The following is a 25,135-nucleotide window of genomic DNA, read 5'->3' on the forward strand; positions in this document are numbered from 1 at the left end:
CCCCCCTATTGCTAGAGGATGAGGCAGAGGTCGGGAGAGGGCACCTGCCTGAGGTAGGGGATGAGGACATCCCAGAGGTGCCCCAGTTACACCACCAGCGGATCCAGTGGAGGATCCCATTATTGAGGAGCAGGGCAAGGTGCCAACAGCAAAGCCAGCCTCGGTCGATTTTATGTCAGCACCGGGCTTTCAGGAGGTCATGGGTTGTATGCTACGATTCATGGATTCTATGACCCGGGCTAGTTTATTTCTAGTAGACCCAGCCATATCTCATGCGGGAGGGGGATCACAGACCCCTACTGCTCAGGCTCCATGACATGCTGCTACCGTATATCAGACCCCGGGCGCACTACCCATGGGCGGTGCCCAGCCAGTTGCAGCAGTGACACCTGAGCCTAGACCAGCTGCGGCCGGCGAGCCGCAGAAGTTATTGGATAGATGGACTAGGCTACACCCTCTTGTCTTCAGAGGTGAGCGACATGAGGATCCCCAGGACTTTATTGATCGGTGCAGGGACAGACTGCACAACATGAGGATATTTGAGTCCCACGGGGTGGATTTCACTACTTTCCAGCTGGAGGGCGGGGCCCATAGGCAGTCCTATCTTCTTGGCAGGACAACAGGTTCTCCTCCCATGACTTGGGACCAGTTTACACGCCTATTCTTGGACATGTATATTACACCCTCTCAAAGAGAAGAGTTACGGTTTCAGTTTGAGCAGCTCCAGCAGGATCAGATGCCAGTGACCGATTATAAGGTGAGATTCTCTGAGTTGTCTCGCCATGCACTTATGATACTTCCTACTGAGGCGGAGCGAGTGCGGAGGTTTTTTGCGGGGTTGCACTCAGGTATTCAGGCTACTATGTCCCGGTAGGTTGAGATGGGGCCTTCTTATCATCTAGTAGTGGAGATAGCTCGAAGGATTAAGGGTTACCGTCAGCGAGGTAGAGAGCAGATGCAGAGAGACAAGAGGGTCCGTTATTCTAGAGAGTTTAGAGGTGCCTTGGCAGGGGACTGATGCCAGTTTGAGAGGGGTCGGCCTAGCAGTCCCATATATCTAGACAGGTGGGGGCCATCCTAGGACAGGCGGGTAGGGGCCATCCTAGAGGTGGAGGTTAGGCAGGTGGAGGACAGCCAGCTGCAGCCTAGACAGGTGGGGGCCAGCTAGTCGGCGCCCCAGCTAGGTTCTATGCTTTTCCGGCCAGACCAGATGCAGTGGCCTCAGATGTCATGATCACATATATTATTTCTTTCTGCGGTAGGGATGCTTCTGTATTATTTGATCCAGAGTCTACCTATTCATATATTTCATCTCTATTTGCTCATTTCCTAGATATTCCTCGTGAGTCCTTGGGCACTCCTATTTATATGTCTACTCTTGTGGGCGGTTCTATTGTTGTGGATCGAATCTATCGATCCTATGTGGTCATATTCTGTAGGTACGAGACTAGAGCGGATCTTCTGTTGCTTGATATGACCGACTTTGTGGTCATCCTGGGCATGGACGGGCTATCCCTATATCACGCCATCCTTGATTGCTATGCCAAGATTGTTACCTTGGCAATGCCAGAGTTGCCTAGATCGGAGTGGAAGGGTTCATCTATCAGTGCATCTAGTCTGGTTATCTCTTTTCTGAAGGCTCGACATATGGTCGAGAAGGGTTGTTTGGATTATCTAGCTTATGTTCGGGATAGTACCATAGAGTCTCCGTCGATTGATTCAGTACCAGTAGTCCGGGTGTTCTCCGATGTGTTTCCTTCTGATCTTCCAGGCATGCCACTAGATCGTGATATCGATTTCTGCATTGATTTGGCTCCATGACCCAGCCTATATCTATCCCACCGTACCATATGGCTCTGAAGGAGTTAAAGGAATTTAAGGAGCAGTTTGAGGAGTTGTTAGCAAAGGGCTTTGTTAGGCCGAGTGTATCGCCTTGGGGTGCACCAGTTTTATTTGTGAAGAAGAAAGATGGGACTATGCGGATGTGCATTGATTACCGCCAGTTGAACAAGGACACCATCAAGAACAAGTAACCGTTGCCGCGTATTGATGATTTGTTTGACCAGTTGCAGGGTGCTAGGGTGTTCTCTAAGATCGACTTGAGATCAAGGTACCATCAGTTGATGATTCGGGACTCGGATGTTTCGAAGACTGCTTTCTGTACTATATATGGCCATTATGAGTTTCTAGTGATGTCCTTCGGCTTGATTAATGCCCCAACGACGTTTATGGATTTGATGAATAGGGTGTTCAGGCCAAATATTGATTCGTTTGTCATTATCTTTGTTGATGACATTTTGATCTACTCGCGTAGCGTGGAGGAGCACGGGCAGCATTTGAGAGTGGTGCTTCAGACTTTGCGGGAACAGAAGCTATATGATAAGTTCTCCAAGTGTGAGTTTTGGCTAGATTCTATAGCATTCTTGGGGCATGTTGTATCAGGCATGGGTATTAAGGTGGATCCCAAGAAGATTGAGGCAGTTCAGAGTTGGCCTCGTCCCACTTCGGCGACTGAGATCAGGAGCTTCTTGGGGTTAGCGGGTTATTATTGCTAGTTTGTGGAGGGCTTCTCATCTATTGCAGCACCTTTGACTAGATTGACCCAAAAGGGTGCTCCATTCCGTTGGTCCGACGATTGCGGGGTGAGCTTTCAGAAGCTCAAGACAGCTTTGACTACATCACCAGTTCTAGTGTTGCCTTCTGGTTCGGGGATGTATACTGTGTATTGCGACGCTTCACGCATTAGCTTGGGTTGTGTACTGATGTAAGAGAGGCGATTTATTGCATATGCTTCAGGTCAGTTGATCCATGAGAAGAATTACCCTGTGCATGATTTAGAGTTAGCCGCGATTGTTCATACTCTTAATATCTGGAGGCATTATCTTTATGGGGTGTCCTGTGAGGTTTACATTGATTATCGCAACTTGCAGCATTTGTCCAAGCAAAGGGATCTCAATTTGAGGCAGCGCAGATGGTTTGAGTTACTGAAGGATTATGACATCACCATTCTTTATTATCCGGGCAAGGCGAATGTAGTCGTGGATGCCTTGAGCAGAAAGGTAGAGAGTATGGGTAGCTTGGCATTCATTTCATCAGAGGAGAGGCCATTGGCTTTGGACATTCAGTCGTTGGATAACAGACTTGTGAGGTTAGATATGTCAGAGCCTAGGTGAGTTCTTGCATGCGTCATTGCCCAGTCTTTATTGTTGGAGCAGATTAAGGCTCGACAGTTTGATGATCCGCATTTGATGGTTCTTAGAGACACGATACTACAGGGTGGTGCCAAGGAGGTTTCTATCGGCGAGAATGGTGTTCTGCGACTCCAAGGTCGTCTATGTGATCCCAATGTCGATGGCTTGAGGGAGAGGATTCTAGAGGAGGCACACAGTTCTCGGTATTCCATTCATTCAGGTGCTACGAAGATATATCGTGACCTGAGGCAGCATTATTGGTGGCGGCAGGTGAAGAAAGACATAGTTGAGTATGTAGCTAGATACCTAAATTGCACGCAGGTTAAGTGTAAGCACCAGAGGCCAGGTATCCTACTCCAGCAGATGACTATACCAGAGTGGAAATGGGAACGCATTACAATGGACTTCATAGTCGGGTTGCCACGGACCTTGCGGAAGTGTGATGTAGTTTGGGTCATTGTCGACAGGTTGACCAAGTCGGCACACTTTATTCCAGTTGTGACTACGTATACTTCAGAGAGGTTGGCCCAGATTTATATTCAGGAGTTAGTTCGGTTGCATGGGGTGCATTTTTCCATCATATCAGATAGAGGCCCTTATTTTACTACGCATTTCTAGAAAGTAGTACAGAGTGAGTTGGGGACCCGTGTAGACCTCAGCACAGCATTTCATCCACAGACCGATAGGCAGTCAGAGCTGACAGTTCATATCTTAGAGGACATGCTCAGGGCATGCGTGATTGACTTTGGAGGGTAGTGGGAACGATTCTTACCTTTGGCCGAGTTTGCTTACAACAACAGTTATCAGTCCAGCATCGAGATGGCTCTATTTGAGGCTTTATATGGTCGGCGATGTCGTTCTCTCATCGGGTGGTTTGAGCCCGGCGAGGCTAAGTTATATGGTACTGATTTGGTGAAGAATTCCTTGGAAAAGGTAAAGTTGATTCAGGAGCGACCTCGCACAGCACAGTCCAGACAGAAGAGTTACACAGATCAGAAGGCGCATGATTTATCATTTATGGTGGGCAAGAAGGTTCTCTTGAAAGTCTCGCCGATGAAGGGGATTATGAGATTCGGGAAGAAGGGCAAGTTGAGCCCAAGGTTTATAGGCCCATTTGAGGTATTAAGACGAGTTGGGGAGGTTTCTTATGAGCTTGCCTTACCTCCCAGTCTATTGGGAGTTCATCCAGTTTTCCACGTGTCTATGCTCCAGAGGTATCATGCCAACTTGTCACATGTGATGGACTTCTACACCATCTAGTTAGATGAGAACCTGGGTTATGAGGAGGAGCCAGTAGCCATTGTGGATAGGCAGGTTCGCCAGTTGAGATCCAAGGGTGTTTCTGTGATAAAGGTTCAGTGGAGGGGCCAACCAGTCGAGGAAGCGACCTGGGAGTCCGAGGAGGACATGTAGAGCAGATATTCGTACTTATTCAGCACTCTAGGTATGATTCTAAACCAGTTCGAGGATGAACATTTGTTTAAGAGGTGGAGAATGTAACGACCCGACCCATCATTTTGCTTTCGAAAACCCCGTTTCCCTAACTAAGACTTCACGTACGTGATTTTACTGTTTTATGACTTGCGGGGATGGTTAGTTTGGGATTTGGAATGGTTCGGATTGAAATCGGTACACTTGGTTCCTTAAGGTTAGCTTAAAAGTCTAAGTTTGACTTTGGTCAATATTTTTGAGTAAACGACCTCGAAATCGGGATTTCACGGTTCCAATAGGTTCGTATGATGATTTCGGACTTGGGCGTATGTTCGAATCGGGTTTTGGATGACTCGGAAGCGTTTCGGCGCCTAATAGTGAAAGTTAGCATTTTGGGTGAATTTCATAAGTTTGGGTTGAAGTGGATTTTTACATTATAGACATCCATTTGGGATTTTGATCCTAAGAATAGCTCCGTATAGTGATTCTGGACTTAGAGGCACGTCCGAAAGTGGATTTGGAGGTCCGTAGGTCATTTCGGGGTCATTTGGCGAATTAAGGAAATTTGAAGTTTTTGGAAAGTTTGACCGAGGGTGGACTTTTTGATATCGGGTTCAGATTCTGATTTTGGAAGTTGGAGTAGTTCTGTAATTTCATTTAAGACTGGCACGCAAAATTTGGCGTCATTCCGAGTTGATTTGATAGGAATCAGACGCGCGGGAGTATTTTTAGACGTTTTTGAGTTTATGAGTTAATCCATGTGTTTTGGCGTCCGATTCGTGGGTTTTGAGGTTATTTCAGTCTTTCGATCGCTCGAGCGTGTTCGTATGATGTTGTTAGACTTGTATGTGTGTTTGGTGTGGAGCCCCGAGAGCTCGGGTGAGTTTCGGACGTTCAGGAGGATGAGAAAAAACTTCAATTTTTTTGGTGTTTCTTGGCAGTTGTTGCAGGTCTCGCAAATGCTAGAATTTGTTTGCATTTGCGAACCTCGCATTTGCAAGAAAGGCTTCGCAATTGCGAAGAAGCCTGACCTGGGCAGTGTTCGCATTTGCGACACTTTGGTCGCATTTGAGATCTCAATAATGTCCGCATTTGCGACTCCTTTGTTGCATTTGCGACCATGGCAGTAGAAGCCCAGGTTCGCATTTGCGATGGATATTTCGCATTGGCGAACCAGGTGTCGAAAATGTGACATCTGAGACATATATACAACTCTATTAAATGCGGGACTTAGGACATTTAGCTCATTTTCTTTCGTCTCTTGGGCGATTTTGGAGCTCTTGGAGGGGGTTTTCACCTAGCACTTTGAGGTAAGTAATTTTTACACAACTCGAGTTAAATACATAGATTATGGGTAGATTAACATGTAAAAATTTGGTAAAAGCAAGGGTTCAGATGAAAACCTAGGTTTTGGATAAAAATGGGATTTGATCACGAAATTGGTTATGGAATGTAGTAAAAATCATATATTTGAGTTCGTGAGGTTATGGGTAACAACTTTCTTCAAATATTTTCGGAATCCGGGCATGTGGGCTCGGGGTTGAATTTTAGGAATCTTACATTTAGGGTTGGGTAATCACTTTAATAGTTGGAATATGAACGTTTGAACAAGTATTAATTAGTTTATATACTATTTGATTAGTTTTGGATTGTTCGGCACCAAATTGAGGGTTTGAGCATAATCTTGGACCGGAAAGTTGGCTTTGAGGCGAGGTAAGTCTCTTTTCTAACCTTGTAAGAGGAAATTCACCCCATAGGTGAATTGAATTAAAATGTGCTTCTATTTGTGGGGGTCTACGTACGCACGAGGTGACGAGAGTAGCTACTAATTATGCTATTGTCCGGGTAGTCTAGGACCCATATCATGCTATACTTACAATGTTTGAACCCTACTTGTTAACTTAATTGCTTTAGTCTTTTGAAACCTGATAAAAGAATTAAATTTCACTTACTTGAAGTTGTGAATGGAACACTTGACTGTTATTGAGAATTTGTGTTTTCCTTAAAATATTTTCTCTTTATGGAGCAGGCCGAATGCCTCGGTAGTAGATAGATGCTTCTTTGGTTCGTGTTGTTCAACCCTCGGCAGTGCACGGTTTAAATATTATATTGGATTGTGTCGTACGAACTCGACATAATTTGGGCATGATAAATCTTTGGAACCAATTATAATTGATATTGCTTCTTTGGCTTGAGATATAAATTGTTAAATGATGAAAAATAAATTTGGGACTTAATATTGGTGAAGGGATTATTTACTGTTTCCTGTTATTGGGTTTTCAGTATTCTTCATGTAATCCATGCTTAATTAAAATTTTGACATATTATTGTTAGCCCATAGTAAGTGTCAAAGTCGACCCTTCATCACTACTTCTTCGAGGTTAGACTGGATACTTACTGGGTACATGTTGTTTATGTACTCACGCTACACTTCTGCACTTAAATGTGCTGAGGCAGGTGCATCTGGATATCAGTCCGGCGCGCACACTTGATTACCACTTCGAGGCTTCACGGTGAGCTGCCTTCTAAGTCCGTTCTGCAGCAGCCGAAGTCTTTCTTTAGATTGTATTTTTTTGTCTATTATACTTCGGACAGTAGACTAGTATTCTTTTGTATATTCTACTAGATACTCATACACTTGTGACACCAGGTCTTGGCACACACTAGTAGACTTGCGGTTTTGGTTTTATTCTATGATTATGATTGCACACAGTTGCTTTCGTGTTATTTATTTTAGATCGGTTATTTCTCAAATTCTTTTTAATTTAAGGAAAGTTTAATTACTTGGAAAAGAATTTGTTAAAAAGAGGAGTGACTAGTTCACAGTTGGCTTGCCTAGCGGTGGCGTTAGGTGCCATCATGGCCTATCATGAAATTGGGTCATCACAGTAGATCTTCTTCTTCTTGATATGGTAGATTTTGATGTTGTCTTAGGAATGGATTGGATGTCACCTTATCATGCTTTATTGGATTGTCACGCCAAAATGATTACCTTAGCCATGCTGGGGTTACCTCGAATAGAGTGGAAAGGTACTCCTGGCCATTCCACCAGCAAGGTCATCTCTTACGTAAAAGCTCGCTGTATGGTCGAGAAAGGGTGTCTAGCTTATTTGGCTTATATTCGCGATCCCAGTACGGATATTCCATATATGGATTCAGTCCCAGTTGTCTGTGAGTTTCCAGATGTATTTATTGCAGATTTGCCGGGGATTTCAGCCGACAAAGGAGCAGCTACAAGAATTACTTGACTAGGGATTCATTAGACCTAGCGTATCGCCCTGGGTTGCACCAGTGTTATTTGTAATGAAGAAAGATGGTTCAATGCAAATGTGTATAGATTATCAGCAGTTGAACAAGGCTACTATCAAGAACAAGTATCCGTTGCTAAGAATTAATGACTTATTCGATGAGCTTCAGGGTACCAAGGTGTTTTCAAAGATCGATTTAAGGTCTGGTTACCATCAGTTGATGATTAGGGCATCTGATGTCCCTAAGACAGCTTTTCAGACTCGGTATGGGCATTTTGAATTCCTAGTGATGTCATCTGGGCTGACAAATGCCCCAGCAACATTTATAGATTTGATGAATCGGGTGTTCAAGCCCTATCTGGATTCTTTCGGGGAGATTTTGTTATGGTAGATCATGTCTATCATTCGTGTGTAGTTACTATTGGGAGTCTTGAGAATAGCATAGATGTAACGACCCGTTCGGTCGTTTTTCTTTCTTGAACCCCGTTCCCCTAAATAAGACTTCCCGTATGTGCTTTTACTGTTTTATGACTTGCGAGGATGGTTAGTTCGGGATTTGGAAGGGTTTGGATTGAAATCGGAACACTTACTTCCTTAAGGTTGGATTAAAAGGCTAAGTTTGACTTTGGTCAATATTTTTGAGTAAACGACCTCAGAATCGGGATTTGACGGCTCAAATAGGTTTGTATGATAATTTCGAACTTAGGCGTATGTTTGGATCGGGTTTTGGATGACCCGGAGCGTTTCAGCGCCTAATAGTGAAAGTTGGCATTTTGGGTTGAAGTGGATCTTTACATTATAGACGTCCATTTGGGATTTTGAGCCTGGGAATAGCTCTGTATGGTGATTCTGGACTTAGGGGCGCGTCCGAAAGTGGATTTGGAGGTCCGTAGATCGTTTCGGGGTCATTTGGCTAAAAATGGAAATTTGAAGTTTTTAGAAAGTTTGACCAAGGGTGGACTTTTTGATATCGGGTTTGAATTCCTATTCTGGAAGTTGGAGTAGCTCTATAATGTCATTTAATACTTGCACGTAAAATTTGGTGTCCTTCCGAGTTGATTTGATAGGAATCGGATGCGCGACAGTATTGTTAGAAGTTTTTGAATTCATGAGTTAATCCATGTGTTTTGGCATCCGATTCATGGGTTTTGATGTTATTTCAGTGTTTCAATCGCTCGAGCGAGTTCGTATGATGTTGTTAGACTTGTGTGTGTGTTTGGTGTGGAGCCCTGAGGGCTCGGGTGACTTTCGGACGTTCGGGAGGATAAGAGAAAACTTCAGTTTTTCTGGTGTTTCTTGGCAGCTGTTGCAGGTCTCGCAAATGCGAGAATTTGTTCGCATTTGTGAACCTCGCATTTGCGGGAAAAGCTTTGCAATTTCGAAGAAGCCTGACCTGGGCAGTGTTCGCATTTGCAACACTTTGGTCGCATTTGCGATCTCTACAGTGTCCGCATTTGTGACTCCTTGGTCGCATTTGCGACCTTGGCAGTAGAAGTCGAGGTTCGCATTTGCGAACCAGGTGTCGCAAATGCGACATCTGAGACGTGTGCACAGCTCTATTAAATGATGGACTTAGTCCATTTAGCTCATTTTCTTTCATCTCTTGGGCAATTTTGGAGCTCTTGGAAGGGGGTTCTCACCTACCACTTTGAGGTAAGTAATTTCTACACAACATGAGTTAAATACATAGATTATGGATAGATAAACATGTAACAATTTGGTAAAATCAAGGGTTTAGATGAAAACCTAGGTTTTGGATAAAAATGGAATTTGACCACGAAATTGGTTATGGAATGTAGTAAAAATCATATATTTGAGTTCGTGAGATTATGGGTAACAACTTTCTTCGAAAATTTCTGGAATCCGGGCGCGTGGGCCAGTGGGTGAATTTTAGGAATCTTACATTTAGGGTTGGGTAATCACTTTAATAGTTGGAATATGAACTTTTGAACATGTATTGATTAGTTTATATACTATTTGATTAGTTTTGGATTGTTCGGCACCAAATTGAGGGTTTGAGCATAATCTTGGACCGGAAAGTAGGCTTTGAGCCGAGGTAAGTCTCTTTTCTAACCTTATAAGAGGGAATTAACCCCATAGGTGAATTGAATTAAAAGTGCTTCTATTTTTGGGGGCTACGTATGCACGAGGTGACGAGAGTACATACGTAACTACTAATTATGCTATTGTCCGGGTAGTCTAGGACCCATATCATGCTATACTTACTATGTTTGTACCCTACTTGTTAACTTAATTGCTTAAGTCTTTTGAAACCTGATAAAAGAATTAAATTTTACTTACTTGAAGTTGTGAATGGAACACTTGACTGTTATTGAGAATTTGTATTTTCCTTAAAATATTTTCTATTTGTGGAGCGGGCCGAACGACTCGGTAGCAGATAGATGCATCTATGGTTTGTGCCACTCAACCCTCAGCAGTACAAAGTTTAAATATTATGTTGCATCGGGCCGTACGACCTCGACATAATTTGTGCATGATAAATCTTTGGAACCAATTATAATTGATATTGCTTCTTTGGCTTGAGAATAAATTGTTAAATGATGAAAAATAAATTTGGGACTTAATATTGGTGAAGGGATTATTTATTGTTTCCTGTTATTGGGTTTTCAGTATTCTTCATGTAATCCATGCCTAATTAAAATTTTAACATAATATTGTTAGCCCATAGTAAGTTTCAAAGTCGACCCCTCGTCACTACTTCTTCGAGGTTAGACTGGATACTTACTGGGTACATGTTGTTTATGTATTCACGCTACACTTCTGCACTTAAATGTGCAGGATTTGAGGCAGGTGCATCTGGATATCAGTCCGGCGCGCACACTTGATTACCACTTCGAGGCTTCACGGTGAGCTGTCTTCTGAGCCCGTTTTGCAGCATCCAGAGTCTTTCTTTTGATTGTATTTTTCTATCTATTTCACTTCGGACAATAGACTAGTTTTCTTTTATATATTCTACTAGATGCTCATATACTTGTAACACCAGGTCTTCGCACACACTATTAGACTTGCGGTTTTGGTTTTATTCTATGATTATGAATGCACACAGTTGCTTTCGTGTTATTTATTTTAGATCTGTTATTTCTCAAATTCTTTTTAATTTAAGGAAAGTTTAATTACTTGGAAAAGAATTTTTTAAAAGGAGGAAATCACGTGACTAATTCACAGTTGGCTTACCTAGCGGCGGCGTTAGGCGCCATCATGGCCTATTATGAAATTGGATCGTGATAATATGGTATCAGAGCACTAGGTTCACGTAGGTCTCACAAGTTATGGGCAAGTCAAATAGAGTCTTGCGGAACGGTGCGGAGACATCCGTACTTATATTCGAGAGGCTATAGGATGTTAGGAACCTACTCTTCATTCATCTTCTATCGTGCAGTTGATGGTGTACTAAGTTTCTTCTCTTATTCTCTCACAGATGGTGAGAACGCACACGACGGACGTTCCAAACCCGGGAGGGGATGATCTCCCTATTGATAGAGGCTGAGGCAGAGGTCGAGAGAGGGCACCTACCCGAGGTAGAGGACGAGGACATTCCAGAGTTGCCCCAGTTACACCACCAGGGGATCCAGTGGATGATCCCATTATTAAGGACCAGGGCGAGGTGCCCGCAGCAAAGCCAGCCTCGGTCGATTTCATGTCAGCACCGGACTTTCAGGATGTCATGGGCTGTATGGTACGATTCATGAATTCTATGACCCAGGCTGGTTTATTTCCAGCAGACCCAGTCACATCTCAGGCGGGAGAGGGAGCACAGGCCCCTACTGCTCAGGCTCTAGGACATGCGACTATCGTATATCAGACCCTGGGTGCACTACCCGTGGGCGGTGCCTAGCCAGTTGCAGCAGCGGCACCTGAGCCTAGACCAGCTGCGGCCAGCGAGCCGCAGAAGCTATTGGATAGATGGACTAGGCTACACCCTCCTGTATTCGGAGGTGAGCGACATGAGGATCACCAGGACTTCATTGATCGGTACATGGACAGACTGCACAACATGAGGATGTTTGAGTCCCACGGGGTGGATTTCACTATTTTCCAGCTAGAAGGTAGGGCCCGTAGGTGGTGGCAGTCCTATCTTCCTGGCAGGACAGCAGGTTCTCCTCCCATGACTTGAGACCCGTTTACACGCCTATTCTTGGATAGGTATATTCCACCTTCTCAGAGGGAAGAGTTGCGGTTTCAGTTTGAGCAGCTCCAGCAGGGTCAGATGCCAGTGACCGATTATGAGGCGAGATTCTCTGAGTTATCTCGCCATCCACTTATGATACTTCCTACTGAGGCGGAGCGAGTGCGGAGATTTGTTGCGGGGTTGCACTCAGGTATTCAGGCTACTATAGCCCGGGAGGTTGAGAATGAGGACTTCTTATCAGCTAGTAATGGAGATAGCTCGGAGGATTGGGGGTTACCGTCAGAGAGGTAAAGAGCAGATGCAGAGAGACAAGAGGGTCCGTTATTCTGGGGAGTTTAGAGGTGCCCTAGCAGGGGCCGAGCCCAATTTGGGAGGGGTCAGCCTAGCAGACTCACATATCCAGCACCACCACCTCCTCGGGGTACTCCAGCGAGACCCTATTTTAGTGCCATGCCGGAGAGTTCTTACCGCCCACCAGCTATTCAGGGTTCTTCCAGTGGGTACTCAGGCCATCAGGGTTCTTCCAGCACCTACTTTAGCGTCATGACGGAGAGTTCATGCCGCCCATTGGCCATTCAGGGTTCTTCCAGTGGGTATTCATGCCTTCAAGGTTAGACTTCAGGGCAACAGATCACCGTACCGAGAGGTTGTTTTGAGTGGGGGGATTTCAGTCATGTGCGGAGATTCTGCCCTAGGCTTCAAGGCAAGGCAGTGCAGCAGGGCCAGCTGCCCATGATTACATCACCAGCTGTCCGGCCGCCCAGAGGCGGAGGACAGGCGGGTAGGGGCCGTCCTAGAGGTGGAGGCCAGGCAGGTGGAGGATAGCCAACTACAGGCCAGACAGTAGGGAACCAGCCAATCGGCGCCCCAGCTAGGTTCTATGTTTTTCCGGCCAGACCAGATGCAGTGGCCTCATATGCCGTGATCATAGGTATTATTTCTGTCTACGGTAGGGATGCTTCGGTATTATTTGATCTAGGGTCTACCTATTCATATGTTTCATCTCTGTTTTCTCATTTCCTGGATATTCCTCGTGAGTACTTGGGCACTCCTATTTATGTGTCCACTACTGTGGGCGATTCTGTTGTTGTGGATCGGATCTATCGGTTCTGTGTGGTCACATTCTGTGGATACAAGACTAGAGAGGATCTTTTGTTGCTTGATATGACCAACTTTGAGGTCATCCTAGGCATAGACTAGCTATCCCCATATCACGCCATCCTTTTTTGCCATGTCAAGACTATTACCTTAGAGATGCCAGAGTTGCCTAGATTGGAGTGGAAGAGTTCGGTTGTCAGTGCGTCTAGCCTGGTTATCTCTTTTCTGAAGGCTAGACATATGATCTAGAAGGGTTGTTTGGCTTATCTAGCTTATGTTAGAGATACTACCGCAGAGACTCTAGCGATTGATTCAGTGCTAGTAGTCTGGGAGTTCTCCGATGTGTTTCCTTCTTATCTTCCAAGTATGCTGCCAGATCGTGATATCGATTTCTGCATTGATTTGGCTCCACGACCTATCCTATATCTATCCCACCGTACCCTATGGCTCCGAAGGAGTTGAAGGAGTTTAAGGAGAAGCTTGAGGAGTTGTTAGCAAAGGGCTTTGTCAGGCTGAGTGTATCGCCTTGGGGTACACCAGTTTTATTTGTGAAGAAGAAAGATGGGACTATGCGGATGTGCATGGATTACCGCCAGTTGAACAAGGTCACCATCAAGAAAAAGTAACTGTTGCCACGTATTGATGATTTGTTTGACTAGTTGTAGGGTGCTAGGGTGTTCTCTAAGATCGACTTGAGATCAGGGTACCATCAGTTGAAGATTCGGGACTCGAATTTCCGAAGACTGCTTTCCGTACTATATATGGCCATTATGAGTTTCTAGTGATGTCCTTCGGCTTGACTATCGCCCCAACGGCATTTGTGGATTTGATGAATAAGGTGTTCAGGCCATATATTGATTCGTTTGTCATTGTTTTCGTTGATGACATTTTGATCTACTCGCGTAGCGTGGAGGAGCACGGGCAGCATTTGAGAGTGGTTCTTCAGACTTTGCGGGAACAGAAGCTATATGATAAGTTCTCCAAGTTTGAGTTTTGGCTAGATTCTGTAGCATTCTTGGGGTATGTTGTATCAGTCATGGGTATTAAGGTAGATCCCAAGAAGAGTGAGGCAGTTCAGAGTTGGCCTTGTCCCACTTCGGCGACTGAGATCAGGAGCTTCTTGGGGTTAGCAGGTTATTATCGCTAGTTTGTGGAGGGCTTCTCATCTATTGCAGCACCTTTGACTAGATTGACCCAGAAGGGTTCTCCATTCTGTTGGTCCGACGATTGCGAGGCGAGCTTTCAGAAGCTCAAGATAGCTTTGACTATATCACCAGTTCTAGTGTTGCCTTCCGGTTCGGGGATGTATGTTGTGTATTGCGACGCTTCACGTGTTGGCTTGGGTTGTGTACTGATGCAGGAGAGGCGAGTTCTGAAGCAGCCAGAGTCTTTCTTTTGATTGTATTTTTCTATCTGTTTCACTTCGGACAGTAGACTTATATTCTTTTGTATATTCTACTAGATGTTCATATACTTGTGACACCAGGTCTTGGCACACACTAGTAGACTTGCGGTTTTGGTTTTATTCTATGATTATGATTGCACCCAGTTGCTTTCGTGTTATTTATTTTAGATCTGTTATTTCTCAAATTCTTTTTAATTTAAGAAAAGTTTAATTACTTAAAAAAGAATTTGTTAAAAAGAGGAAATCACGTGACTAGTTCACAGTTGGGTTGCTTAGCGGCAGCATTAGGCACCATCACGGCCTATTATGAAATTGGGTCGTGACAGTAGATCTTCTACTTCTTGATATGGTAGATTTTGATGTTATCTTAGGAATGGATTGGTTGTCACCTTATCATGCTATATTGGATTATCACGCCAAAATGGTGACCTTAGCCATGCTGGGGTTACCTCGAATAGAGTAGAAAGGTACTCCTGGCCATTCCACCAGCAAGGTTATCTCTTACGTGAAAGCTCGTCGTATGGTCGAGAAGGGGTGTCTAGCTTATTTGGCTTATATTCACGATCCTAGTGCGGATGTTCCATCTATGGATTCAGTCCCAGTTGTCCGTGAGTTTCCAGATGTATTTCCTGCATATTTGCCGAGGATGCCACCCGACAGAGATATTGATTTCTATATCGATTTGTCTACGGGCACCAAACCCATTTCTATGCCACCATACCGTATGGCTCCGCCAGAGCTAAAGGAATTGAAGGAGTACTTTCAAGACTTACTTGACCAGGGATTCATTAGACCTAGCGTATCGCCCTGGGGTGCACCAGTGTTATTTGTAAAGAAGGAAGATGGTTCAATGCGAATATGTATAGATTATCGGCAGTTGAACAAGGCTACTATCAAGAACAAGTACCTGTTGCCCAAAATTGATGACTTATTCGATGAGTTTCAGGGTGCCAAGGTGTTTTCAAAGATCGATTTAAGGTCTGGTTACCATCAGTTGATGATTAGGGCATCTGATGTCCCTAAGACAGCTTTTCAGACTCGGTATGGGCATTTTGAATTCCTAGTGATGTCATTTGGGCTAACAAATGCCCCAGCAACATTTATAGATTTAATGAATCGGGTGTTCAAGCCCTATCTAGATTCTTTTATGGTTGTGTTCATTGATGATATGGTGATTTACTCCAACAGTCGAGAGGAGCATGAACAACATCTTCGGATTGTGCTTCAGACTTTGAAGAATAGTCAGTTATATGCCAAATTTTCAAAATGCGAGTTTTGGTTAAACTTACTTGCCTTTTTGGGGCATATTGTATCGGCAGAAGGTATAAAGGTAGATCCTAAGAAGATTGAGGCAGTTCATAACTGGCCTAGACCTACTTTAGTAATAGAGATACAGAGTTTTCTAGGTTTGGCAGGTTATTATCGCCGGTTCGTGGAAGGGTTTTCATCCATAGCAAACCCATTGACTAGACTGACCCAGAAAGGTGTTCCATTCAGATGCTCAGACGAGTGTGAGTTGAGCTTTCAGAAGCTCAAGACTTCTTTGACTACGGCGCCAGTGTTGGTGTTACCCACATGTTCAGGATCTTACACGGTGTATTATGATGCGTCTTGTATTGGATCGGTACAGTATTAATGCAAGATGGCAGGGTGATTACATTTGCATCGCGGCAGTTAAAAGTTCATGAGAAGAATTATCCTGTTCATGACTTAGAATTAGCAGCCATTGTTCATGCGCTGAAGATTTGGAGACACTACCTTTATGGCGTGTCATGTGAGGTATTCACGGATCATCGTAGTCTATAGTATCTGTTCAAATAAAAAGATCTCAATTTTAGTCAGAGAAGATGGTTGGAGCTGTTGAAAGACTAAGATATCATCATTTTGTATCACCCAGGGAAGGCCAATATGGTTGTCGATGCTTTGAGTAGAAAGGCTGTAAGTATGGGCAGCCTTGTGTGTATTCCAGTTGGTGAGAGGCCACTAGCTACAGATGTTCAGACTTTGGCCAATCAGTTTAAGGCTAGATGTTTCAGAGCCCAATCGGGTTCTAGCTTGTATAGTCGCTCGGTCTTTTTTATATAAGCGCATTAGAGAGCGACAATATGATGATCCTCATTTGCTTGTCCTTAAGGAAACGGTGCGGCACGGTGGTGCCAAGTAGGTTGCTATGGGAGATGATGGAGTTCTACGGATGCAGGGTCATATTTGTGTTCCTAATATGGTTGGGCTTCGTGAATTAATTCTTGAAGAGTCTTACAGTTCCCTATATTCTATTCATCCGGGTATAGCCAAAATGTATCAAGATTTGTGGCAAAATTATTGGTGGAGGATAATGAAAAATGATATAATTGCATATGTAGCTCGGTGTTTGAATTGTCAACAAGTCAAGTACGAGCATCAGAGACGTGGTGGTTTACTTCAGAAGTTAGAAATTCCTGAGTGAAAGTGGGAGCGTATCACTATGGATTTTGTTGTTGGACTCCTACAGACTCAAAGGAAGTTCGACATAGTATGGGTCATTGTGGACAGGTTGACAAAGCCAGAACATTTCATTCCAGTGGCAGTTACCTATTCTTCAGAGCGGTTAGCTGAAATTTACATTCGTGAGATTGTCCGCCTTCACGGTGTGCCCGTGTCTATTATTTCAGATCGAGGTATGCAGTTCACCTCGCACTTATGAAGGGTTGTACAGCGTGGGTTAGGCATGCAGGTTGAGTTGAGTACAACATTTCATCCCTAGACAGACGGACAGTCCGAGCGCACTATTTAGATATATTTAGATATTGGAAGATACGCTCTGTGCTTGTGTTATAGATTTTGGAGGTTCTTGGGATCAGTTCTTGCCACTTGCGGAGTTTTCCTATAATAACAGCTACCAGTCGAGAATTCAGATGGCTACGTATGAAGTATTATATGGGAGGCGATGCCGTTCGCCAGTTGGCTGGTTTGAACCGAGAGAGGCTCGGTTGTTGGGTACTGATTTGGTACAGGATGCCTTAGATAAGGTCAAGATTATTCAGGATCGACTTCGCATAGTTTAGTCTAGGCAAAAGATTTATGTCGACCGTAAAGTTCGTGATATTGTATTCATGGTTGGAGAAAGAGTATTTCTCTGGGTTTCACCTATGAAATGTGTAATGAGATTCGGAAAGAAGGGAAAGTTGAGCCCTAGGTATATTGGACCCTTTAAAATTCTTGAAAAGGTAAGTGAAGTAGCCTACAGGCTTGCATTTCCACCTAGTTTATCAGCAGTTCATCCGGTGTTACATGTGTCTATGCTCCGGAAATATCATGGTGATTCGTCCCATATGTTAGATTTCAGCTCAGTCCAATTGGAAAAGGATTTAACTTATGAGGAGAAGCCGGTAGCTATTCTAGCCCGGCAGGTCCGACAATTGAGATCTAAGAGTTATCCTTCAGTTCGGGTGCAATGGAGAGGTCAGTCGATTGAGACAGCTACCTGGGAGTCCGAGTCGGACATGCGGAGTAGATATCCACACCTTTTCACCAGCCCAGGTACTTTTCTAATTCCGTTCGAGGACGAATGTTTGTTTTAGAGGTGGAGAATGTGATGATCCGATAGGTCATCATTAAATTTAAAATTCATTTATATGTTCTATAACCTCGAATAGCACTATTCATCATTCCCCGACTTGCGTGCGCAGTGCATATAATTTTTCGAAAAGTTTTTATATAAAAAATTGATTTGATATATATATATATATATATATATATATATGCTCCAGTTGAGGAGGTAACTGCTAATTGAGAGCTTGAGTTTATTGTCGAGAGGAGGATTGTACCACGTATTTATACTTGTTTATTTCGTTTACTTACTCTGCCTCACATCTGGTTAATTCTTATTGACATGATTTATTGGACCACTAGTAAGTGTCGATGTCGACCCCTCATCACTACTTCTCCGAGGTTAGGCTAGATACTTATTGGGTACGCATTGATTTACGTACTCATGTTGCACTTATTATGCAGGTATATATATGTTTCGGGTGGTCCACTGGGCACAGAGGCGCGGCTCTGGTGGCTAGTCAAATACGAAGCCATCAGGGCCGGTGAAGATACTCTCAACACATGGGCAGAACTGAAGGCAGCCATACGCCTGCAGTTCTTCCCCGAAAATATGGAATACAATGCACGGAGAAAGTTGCGTGAACTCCGCCATACCAGGTCGGTGCGGGACTACGTGCGTGAATTCTCCTCACTCATGCTAAACATACGGGATAAGGGGGACCAAAGCATTCAAACATTCAAGCATTCAAATAATTCTTTGTACTGGTGTCTCTCCCCCCAACACTGCATTGCATCTTGTAATAGCTTTCATCATCATCAATACAATCATCAGCTTTCATCATCAATTGCTCATTTTCCGCTGCTCAATTGCTCACGACATTGGTTTTTCCGTACGACATTGATAATCTAGTCTAGCGTACGGTGAGGACCTCAGTTGGCGTATAGCAACCGCACTGACATCGATTGTGGAAATGATCAGTTCCTTCGGCGTGTTAAGTTATACAAGTGGTTTGTAGTTGTACGTGCGGGCTTGATAGCCACCCTAATTTGCTTGATTTGGGAGGTATTCGATTCATATGGCCTTGTTGTGTAAATGGATCCCAGATAAGTTATGGTAGTTTAGACCACGACTTGAGGTTTGTATTTTCTGTGGTCGTGGGAATTCAGTTGCATGTTGCAATGGTTCTTCTGAAAGGAGTTAAGGGTTTCTAGTCAATGAAGTATTTATTCTACTAGTAGTTCAGGGGTTATGAGGAATTCTTGTACTCTCGCTTAGCGGCATGATAGATACAGTGAGCATCATGGGAATTAGAGGTTGAGGATCAAGGTTAAGGCTCGATGTTGATAAGAATTTCATGAGCTCAGATGGGCAGGGAAGAATTTATATGTTTAGAGCAAGCTGCCATTAACTTAGTGTCGCCTGATAATGGTGTCATGTGGAAGAGACATTGTGTGTTGATTTATGGATTCGTGATTTGCATTACAAAATTAATACGGTTGGTGGTATGGAGGTGCAGACTTTGCTACCTGGTGCGGAAGGTCGTGGGACGTATCCCACGGGAGAATTGTGTAAGTGTGACATGTTAGTCACTTGATTGTTAAGGATTGAAACCAAGTATGGAGATTCTGGTACTATCGCTAATATGAGAGTTTATGCCAAAAAGGCGCTCTATTCCTTTGATTGTGGACTGTGGGAGTTTGTTCTGGATTGGACGGCTGCTCGTGTGCGTCATGAATAGGGCCATTGTGGATGCTTGAAAGGTTGTTGGCCCAGTATGGTATGATCAGAATCGGCTTAAGGTTCGTTGGTAGGTCTAATATGAATGTGTCCTCTACATCTGGTCGGATGTGTTCATTCGGCATAGCATTTCTTACCGAGGAGTCTTCGGGCATTGGATGTTATTCCCGTCGTCAGCTATTCCATGTAATACTTTATTGTGCCGGGTGGGTGTTGAGACGACTTGATTATTTGTACATGCGTTATGATCCCGTATAGCTTGTGGTGTAATATGAGCAAGATGACTCTCGAGATGCAGGTCATTTATTGCACCTTAGTCGTTCTTGGATTTTTGTAGCATATGGCATTATCCGTCTCCCCAGGGTTGTATTATGCACCTGGCATGCTTGTGATCGATATTCGAGCATTTTATAAGTATAAGTATTTCGGCTTGATGGGTATTTCTTTATTGATTGTTATGAGTGGTTCGGGTAGCACGCCGCCACGGGTATATTGTTTGGATCTGGTGGCACGCCACCAAGGGTATGTTGTGTTGGGTTGCACGCAGCAACGATGTCATACTTAAATCGGGTTGCATACCGCAACATGTCATATTTGGATCGGGTTGCATGCCGCAACAATGAGATGTTAAGTACGGTTCCTCATACTTATTTTTGTGTGTCTTGTTTCTTATCTCTGAGGAAGGTTCATAGCGACTGTTAGCCATTTTATTCGTTATGCAGGCTTGATAGTTCTTTGCCAGAGTTCGTTCTTTCCTATGGGTCATATTCGAGTTGTATCTTGTTAGCGCTTTGGTGGCGTCATATGAAATTCTAGACGGTGTTTGAGGTGGCTTATTTCCTGAGCAGCTTGTACTGGGTGAGACGAGATTATTAGACCTGGGATCAGTGCGATCAGAGTTATGTATGGTATATTAAAGAGCAAATATCACTATTCAGTTCAGAATGAGGTAATGGTTCTTGTCAGGAGGAGATGCCTCATGATTTATTGTTTTGGCAGGTGGTTATGAGTTTCTACACATCATTTTCGTCGTGGCAGTATTGCGAGAGTTGGAATAGGGCTTACATATGTTATGAGGCGTATTGCGGGCATCGGATTTGTGAAATTGCAGCTATTGTGGTCGGAGGATGTTATTATGGGCATGCGAATTATGCGGTGCATGGTGTGATTTCATCAAAAGTGCACGATCATGTTTTGGTACAGTGTGTAGTGATTGATGCGGTGTTCGTATGTTAGAATCGGGTCTCGTGGAGAATTTCGGATGTTAGAATTTGGTTCTTAGGCTTGTTAGCCAAGGTTATAGGGAGGATATTCAGTCTAGCTCGAGCTAATGTGCTCACATAGGTTTTGGTGGCACGGGTAGGTGCACGAGGTGTTCATGTGTGATTTTGGACAACTCCGAAATAGTTCTTGTCACGTTAGAGGACGAACGTATGTTTAAGTAGGGGAAAATATAATGACTCAGATCGATCGTTTTGAGCTCTAGCGTGTCGTTCGGCGATTTGAGGCCTTGAGTAGCTTCACTTCAGGTATTATGACTTCTACATGTGGTCGGAATTGAATTTTAGGAAGTTCGGAGTTGATTCGGATGAAACATTCTAAATACAGAAGCTTTAAATTGGAAGAGTTGACTAAGATTTGACTTTTGAGTAAACGAACTCGGAATCGGGATTTGAAGGTTCCAATAGGTTCGTATGATGATTTTGGATTTGGGCGTTTCTTCGGGTTGAGTATCGGGTTGCCTGGGACCATTTCGGCGCTTATTATGGAAAGTTGGCATTTTGATGGTTTTAGAATTTCCTAAGTTTGGTTTGAGGTGGACTTTGGTGTTATCGATATCCGTTTGGGCTTCCGAGCCTTGGAATAGGTTCGTATCGTGATTTATAACTTGTGCGTACAGTTTGGCACCATTCCAGAATGTTTAAGTATGAATCGGACGCGTTCGTCGAAGCTTGAAAGTTTGAAAGTTTAAAGAAAGATTTCAATCTTCGATTCGTAGTTTTGATGTTGTTTGGTGTGATTTGATGCCTCGAACAGGTTTGTGTCATGTATTGGGACTTGTTGGTGTGATTGGACGGGGTCCTGGGGGCCTCGGGTGTATTTCAGAGGGCCTATAGGTCATTTTGCCATGTTGAGCTGCTGTTTTCTTAGGTCTGGTGCGCCCTTCTTTGCGTTCACAAGGAAAGGGTCGCGTTCGCGATGAGAAAAATGTGAGAAAGGGGTCTGTGAATCGCGTTCACGAAGAAGAAATTCCTGCTGCACAGGGCTGACTTTGAAAGCTTATATCTTGCAATCTATAAGGAATTTTGAGATGATCTAAAAATAAAAGTTGTAGCCATTGGTGTCTAGTTTTCAGAAAGTCAGACCATTTGTCATTTAGAGTTTTATACAAAATGTTATGATCATTATACTAGAAGATGTCTGGAGGAGTTGGGCAGCTTGCTCTTGGCGATCGCGATTGGTTTTCCGCGATCGCGAAGGGCAATTTTGAGCTAAGAAAAGTTGTGCTTCACGATCGCAAAGCATTTTCCGCGATCTAAAGGGTTAATACCTGGGCAAAAGCTATATTTCAGGGGTTTGGCTTATTTTCACCTCATTCCTTCCATGGGAGCCAACTTTGGGGCGATTTTGGAGTGTCATTTTCATCATCAAACTTTAGGTATGTGATTTCTACACCTTGTGAGTTAAATACATGGTTTATATAAGGGTTAAAACATGAATATTTATGGAAATTATGGGATTTTAAGAGAAAATCCTAGAATTTGGTATTTTAAGATTTTTACCACGAAATTGAACATGGAATTGGGAATAAATTATATATTTGAGTTAGTAATGTTTATGGGTAATGTTTATCTTTGAAAATTTTCGGAATCCGGGCTCGAGGGTTGACTTTATTGAGTTTTTTAGCAGAGTTGGGAATTGTGATAAATTAATTAATTATGGGTAATAGAGTATATATTTATGGATTTGTACATTGTTTGACTAGTTTTGGAGCGACGAGCATCGGTTTGAGGTGTTAGAGTGGCGTTGGAGCCGGTTATGGAACTTTGGAACGAGGTAAGTCTCCTGTCTAACTCTGTGAGGGGGAAACTACCCCTAGGTGATGTAATTGATATATGCTACTTGTTGCGGGAGCTATGTACGCACGGGTGACGAGAGTTTGTACATAGTTAGATTCATGTTATGTCCGTGTAGACTTAGGTATCTGCCAAGCTATAACTGTACTATTTGAGTGGCCCCTTGCCTATTAAATTCCTTTATTTTACGTTACGACTTAAGACTAGACTTGCATAGGGTGATAGACTCGCTATTGTAGAGATGTGACGAGCTACTTCATAATCTGCGGAATAATTTGTGCTTCCCTTATGAACTCCTCCCGTGTTGTGCATTTTCATCGCAAAGCTTTCCTTAAAGTTCATAACTCACGCACTTATTCGTGAGTGGGGTCCAGGACCCGTTAAAACTTCTTATTCTAATGGGATTGGGTCGTTCGCCTTGGCAGGATTATGTACCACACTCTTATGGGAGTGGGTTGTTCGCCTATGCAGTATAATAGATGCATCTATGATTTGTGTCGTTCGACCCTCGGTAGTGCACACAGTATGATGGGATCGGGCCTTACGCCTCGGTATTTCTATAAAAATACTCTTACAAAATCGTGCATAATATTTGACAAGTAGCCAGTGTATCTGCAAGTTTTCCTGATTTGGATTGTGACAACCTATCTGGTGAGGTCCATATATATATATATATATATATATATATATATATATATATATATATATATATATATATATATATATATATATGTCCGGTTGAGGAGGTAACTGCTAATTTGAGAGCTTGAGTTTATTGTCGAGAGGAGGATTGTACCACGTATGTTTATTTCGTTTACTTACTCTGCCTCACATCGGTTTACTTCTTATTGTACATGATTTATTGGACCACTAGTAAGTGTCGATGTCGACCCCTCGTCACTACTTCTCCGGGGTTAGGCTAGATACTTACTGGGTATGCGCTGATTTACGTACTTATGCTGCCCTTATTGTGTATGTATATATATGTTTCTGGTGGTCCTCTGGGCGCAGAGGAGCGGCTATTGCGGGAACTTTACGATGAGCTGCATTCCATGTTACGATCCGCAGCATACAGAGTCTCCATCAGAGTTATTTATGTCACACCCCTTCTTTTTCACCTCACTAACCCCACTATAAAATAATAAAATGATTTTGAAAGCTCAAAAGGGTTTACAAGTCCGAAAAGTGACAAAGGATTCTGTTTTAAAGGATTTTCAAAGTCGCTACCTGACATTTGATTTCGGTGTGCCAGGTCACCATTTTTTAAATAACAATTATCCTTCAAAACACATTTTGACTCTTAAACCAGTTGCATCAGAGATTCTAGGTAAGGGAGTTCACTTGACTCGGGGAGAAGGTGTTAGGCATTCCACGAGTCCCGTAAAAATCAAAAGTTAATACACAGAATTTTAAGAAAGGCAAGAGTAAGAATCTGACCATAAAACAACGAGTTTGAACTTTGATTGTTTGATGGCTCTAAGACTCAAAAATGAATGGGACCGCGAACAAGATCTAAACAGGAAAACCTCACCGGAAACCTCGTCGAACTCTGACCAGACTGCCTCGCTACCTCCCTTTACTCAGATCTGAGCGTCCGAGATCTCAAACTCACTGAAATTCAACCTTTACCGGCAGTACCTTTTGTCGATCGAAAGAGTTTTGAAAATAAGAGTAGAATCGGAGTTCCGGCGTGAAGTTAACAATGGGAAGCTAATGGAGCTATGGAGGTTGCATAATAGTTTTAATGGCTATTTTCTAATGGAGATCGAGTGTAGTTAGGCAGAGACTCTTCTGATACTAGGCATGCTCTGTTTTCTCTCCGTCCTCCTCCCTCTCGTCCCTCTCTCTGTCCGTTCCTCCGTATATCTCTTACTCTATTTTGTTTTTGATTTTACCATCCTCAAACCAAACTTAGTAGCTAAATTGCTTGTGAGACATTTTCCTCAAATGCATCTTTTTATCATATTTAAAACTGTGTTTCATTATTCTATGATTAGACTGACTTTCAAGATCTGGCTAAAATCTCCGCATGTATGTCATGTCACTAGAACTGGCGTGAAGAGAACTAAGCACAGAATGACACAAAAGGACAAACTGTATTTCATTGAGTAAATGATGGAAGGGTTTAACGACAAGACAAACAGCCTAAAATCTGAGTCACAACCCTAAAATAACCCGGATAATAGCAACAGAACAGACAGACAAGACTCACACAAATAGAGGGATGGAAGGGTTTGACTCAATAAAACAAATAAAATCTGGATCA

At 43.3% G+C, this 25,135-nt stretch overlaps 1 protein-coding gene across 1 annotated transcript; it reads left to right on the plus strand.

The window, feature by feature from the left end:
* The first annotated feature begins 355 nt into the window (after positions 1–355).
* On the plus strand, positions 356–14,517 carry LOC138897190 (uncharacterized). The gene is made up of 6 exons (XM_070183150.1): positions 356–757; positions 1,639–1,771; positions 2,584–2,756; positions 3,216–3,394; positions 14,025–14,197; positions 14,294–14,517. Exons 1-6 carry the CDS (start codon positions 356–358, stop codon positions 14,515–14,517), a joined length of 1,284 nt encoding a protein of 427 aa, XP_070039251.1.
* The last annotated feature ends 10,618 nt before the right edge of the window (positions 14,518–25,135 follow it).

The sequence above is a fragment of the Nicotiana tomentosiformis genome, chromosome 8 (assembly GCF_000390325.3).
Source record: "Nicotiana tomentosiformis chromosome 8, ASM39032v3, whole genome shotgun sequence".
NCBI classification, from domain to species: domain Eukaryota; kingdom Viridiplantae; phylum Streptophyta; class Magnoliopsida; order Solanales; family Solanaceae; genus Nicotiana; species Nicotiana tomentosiformis.

Bases quoted from the DNA above. Each gene is read 5' to 3' on its own strand.
- LOC138897190 (XM_070183150.1), top strand. From the start codon at position 356: ATGGGCGGTGCCCAGCCAGTTGCAGCAGTGACACCTGAGCCTAGACCA. The intron at 2,757-3,215 runs GTACTGATGTAA...TTGTTGGAGCAG, and splicing joins CACGCATTAGCTTGGGTTGT to ATTAAGGCTCGACAGTTTGA. The intron at 14,198-14,293 runs GTTGGCCTTGTC...CATCTATTGCAG, and splicing joins GAAGAGTGAGGCAGTTCAGA to CACCTTTGACTAGATTGACC.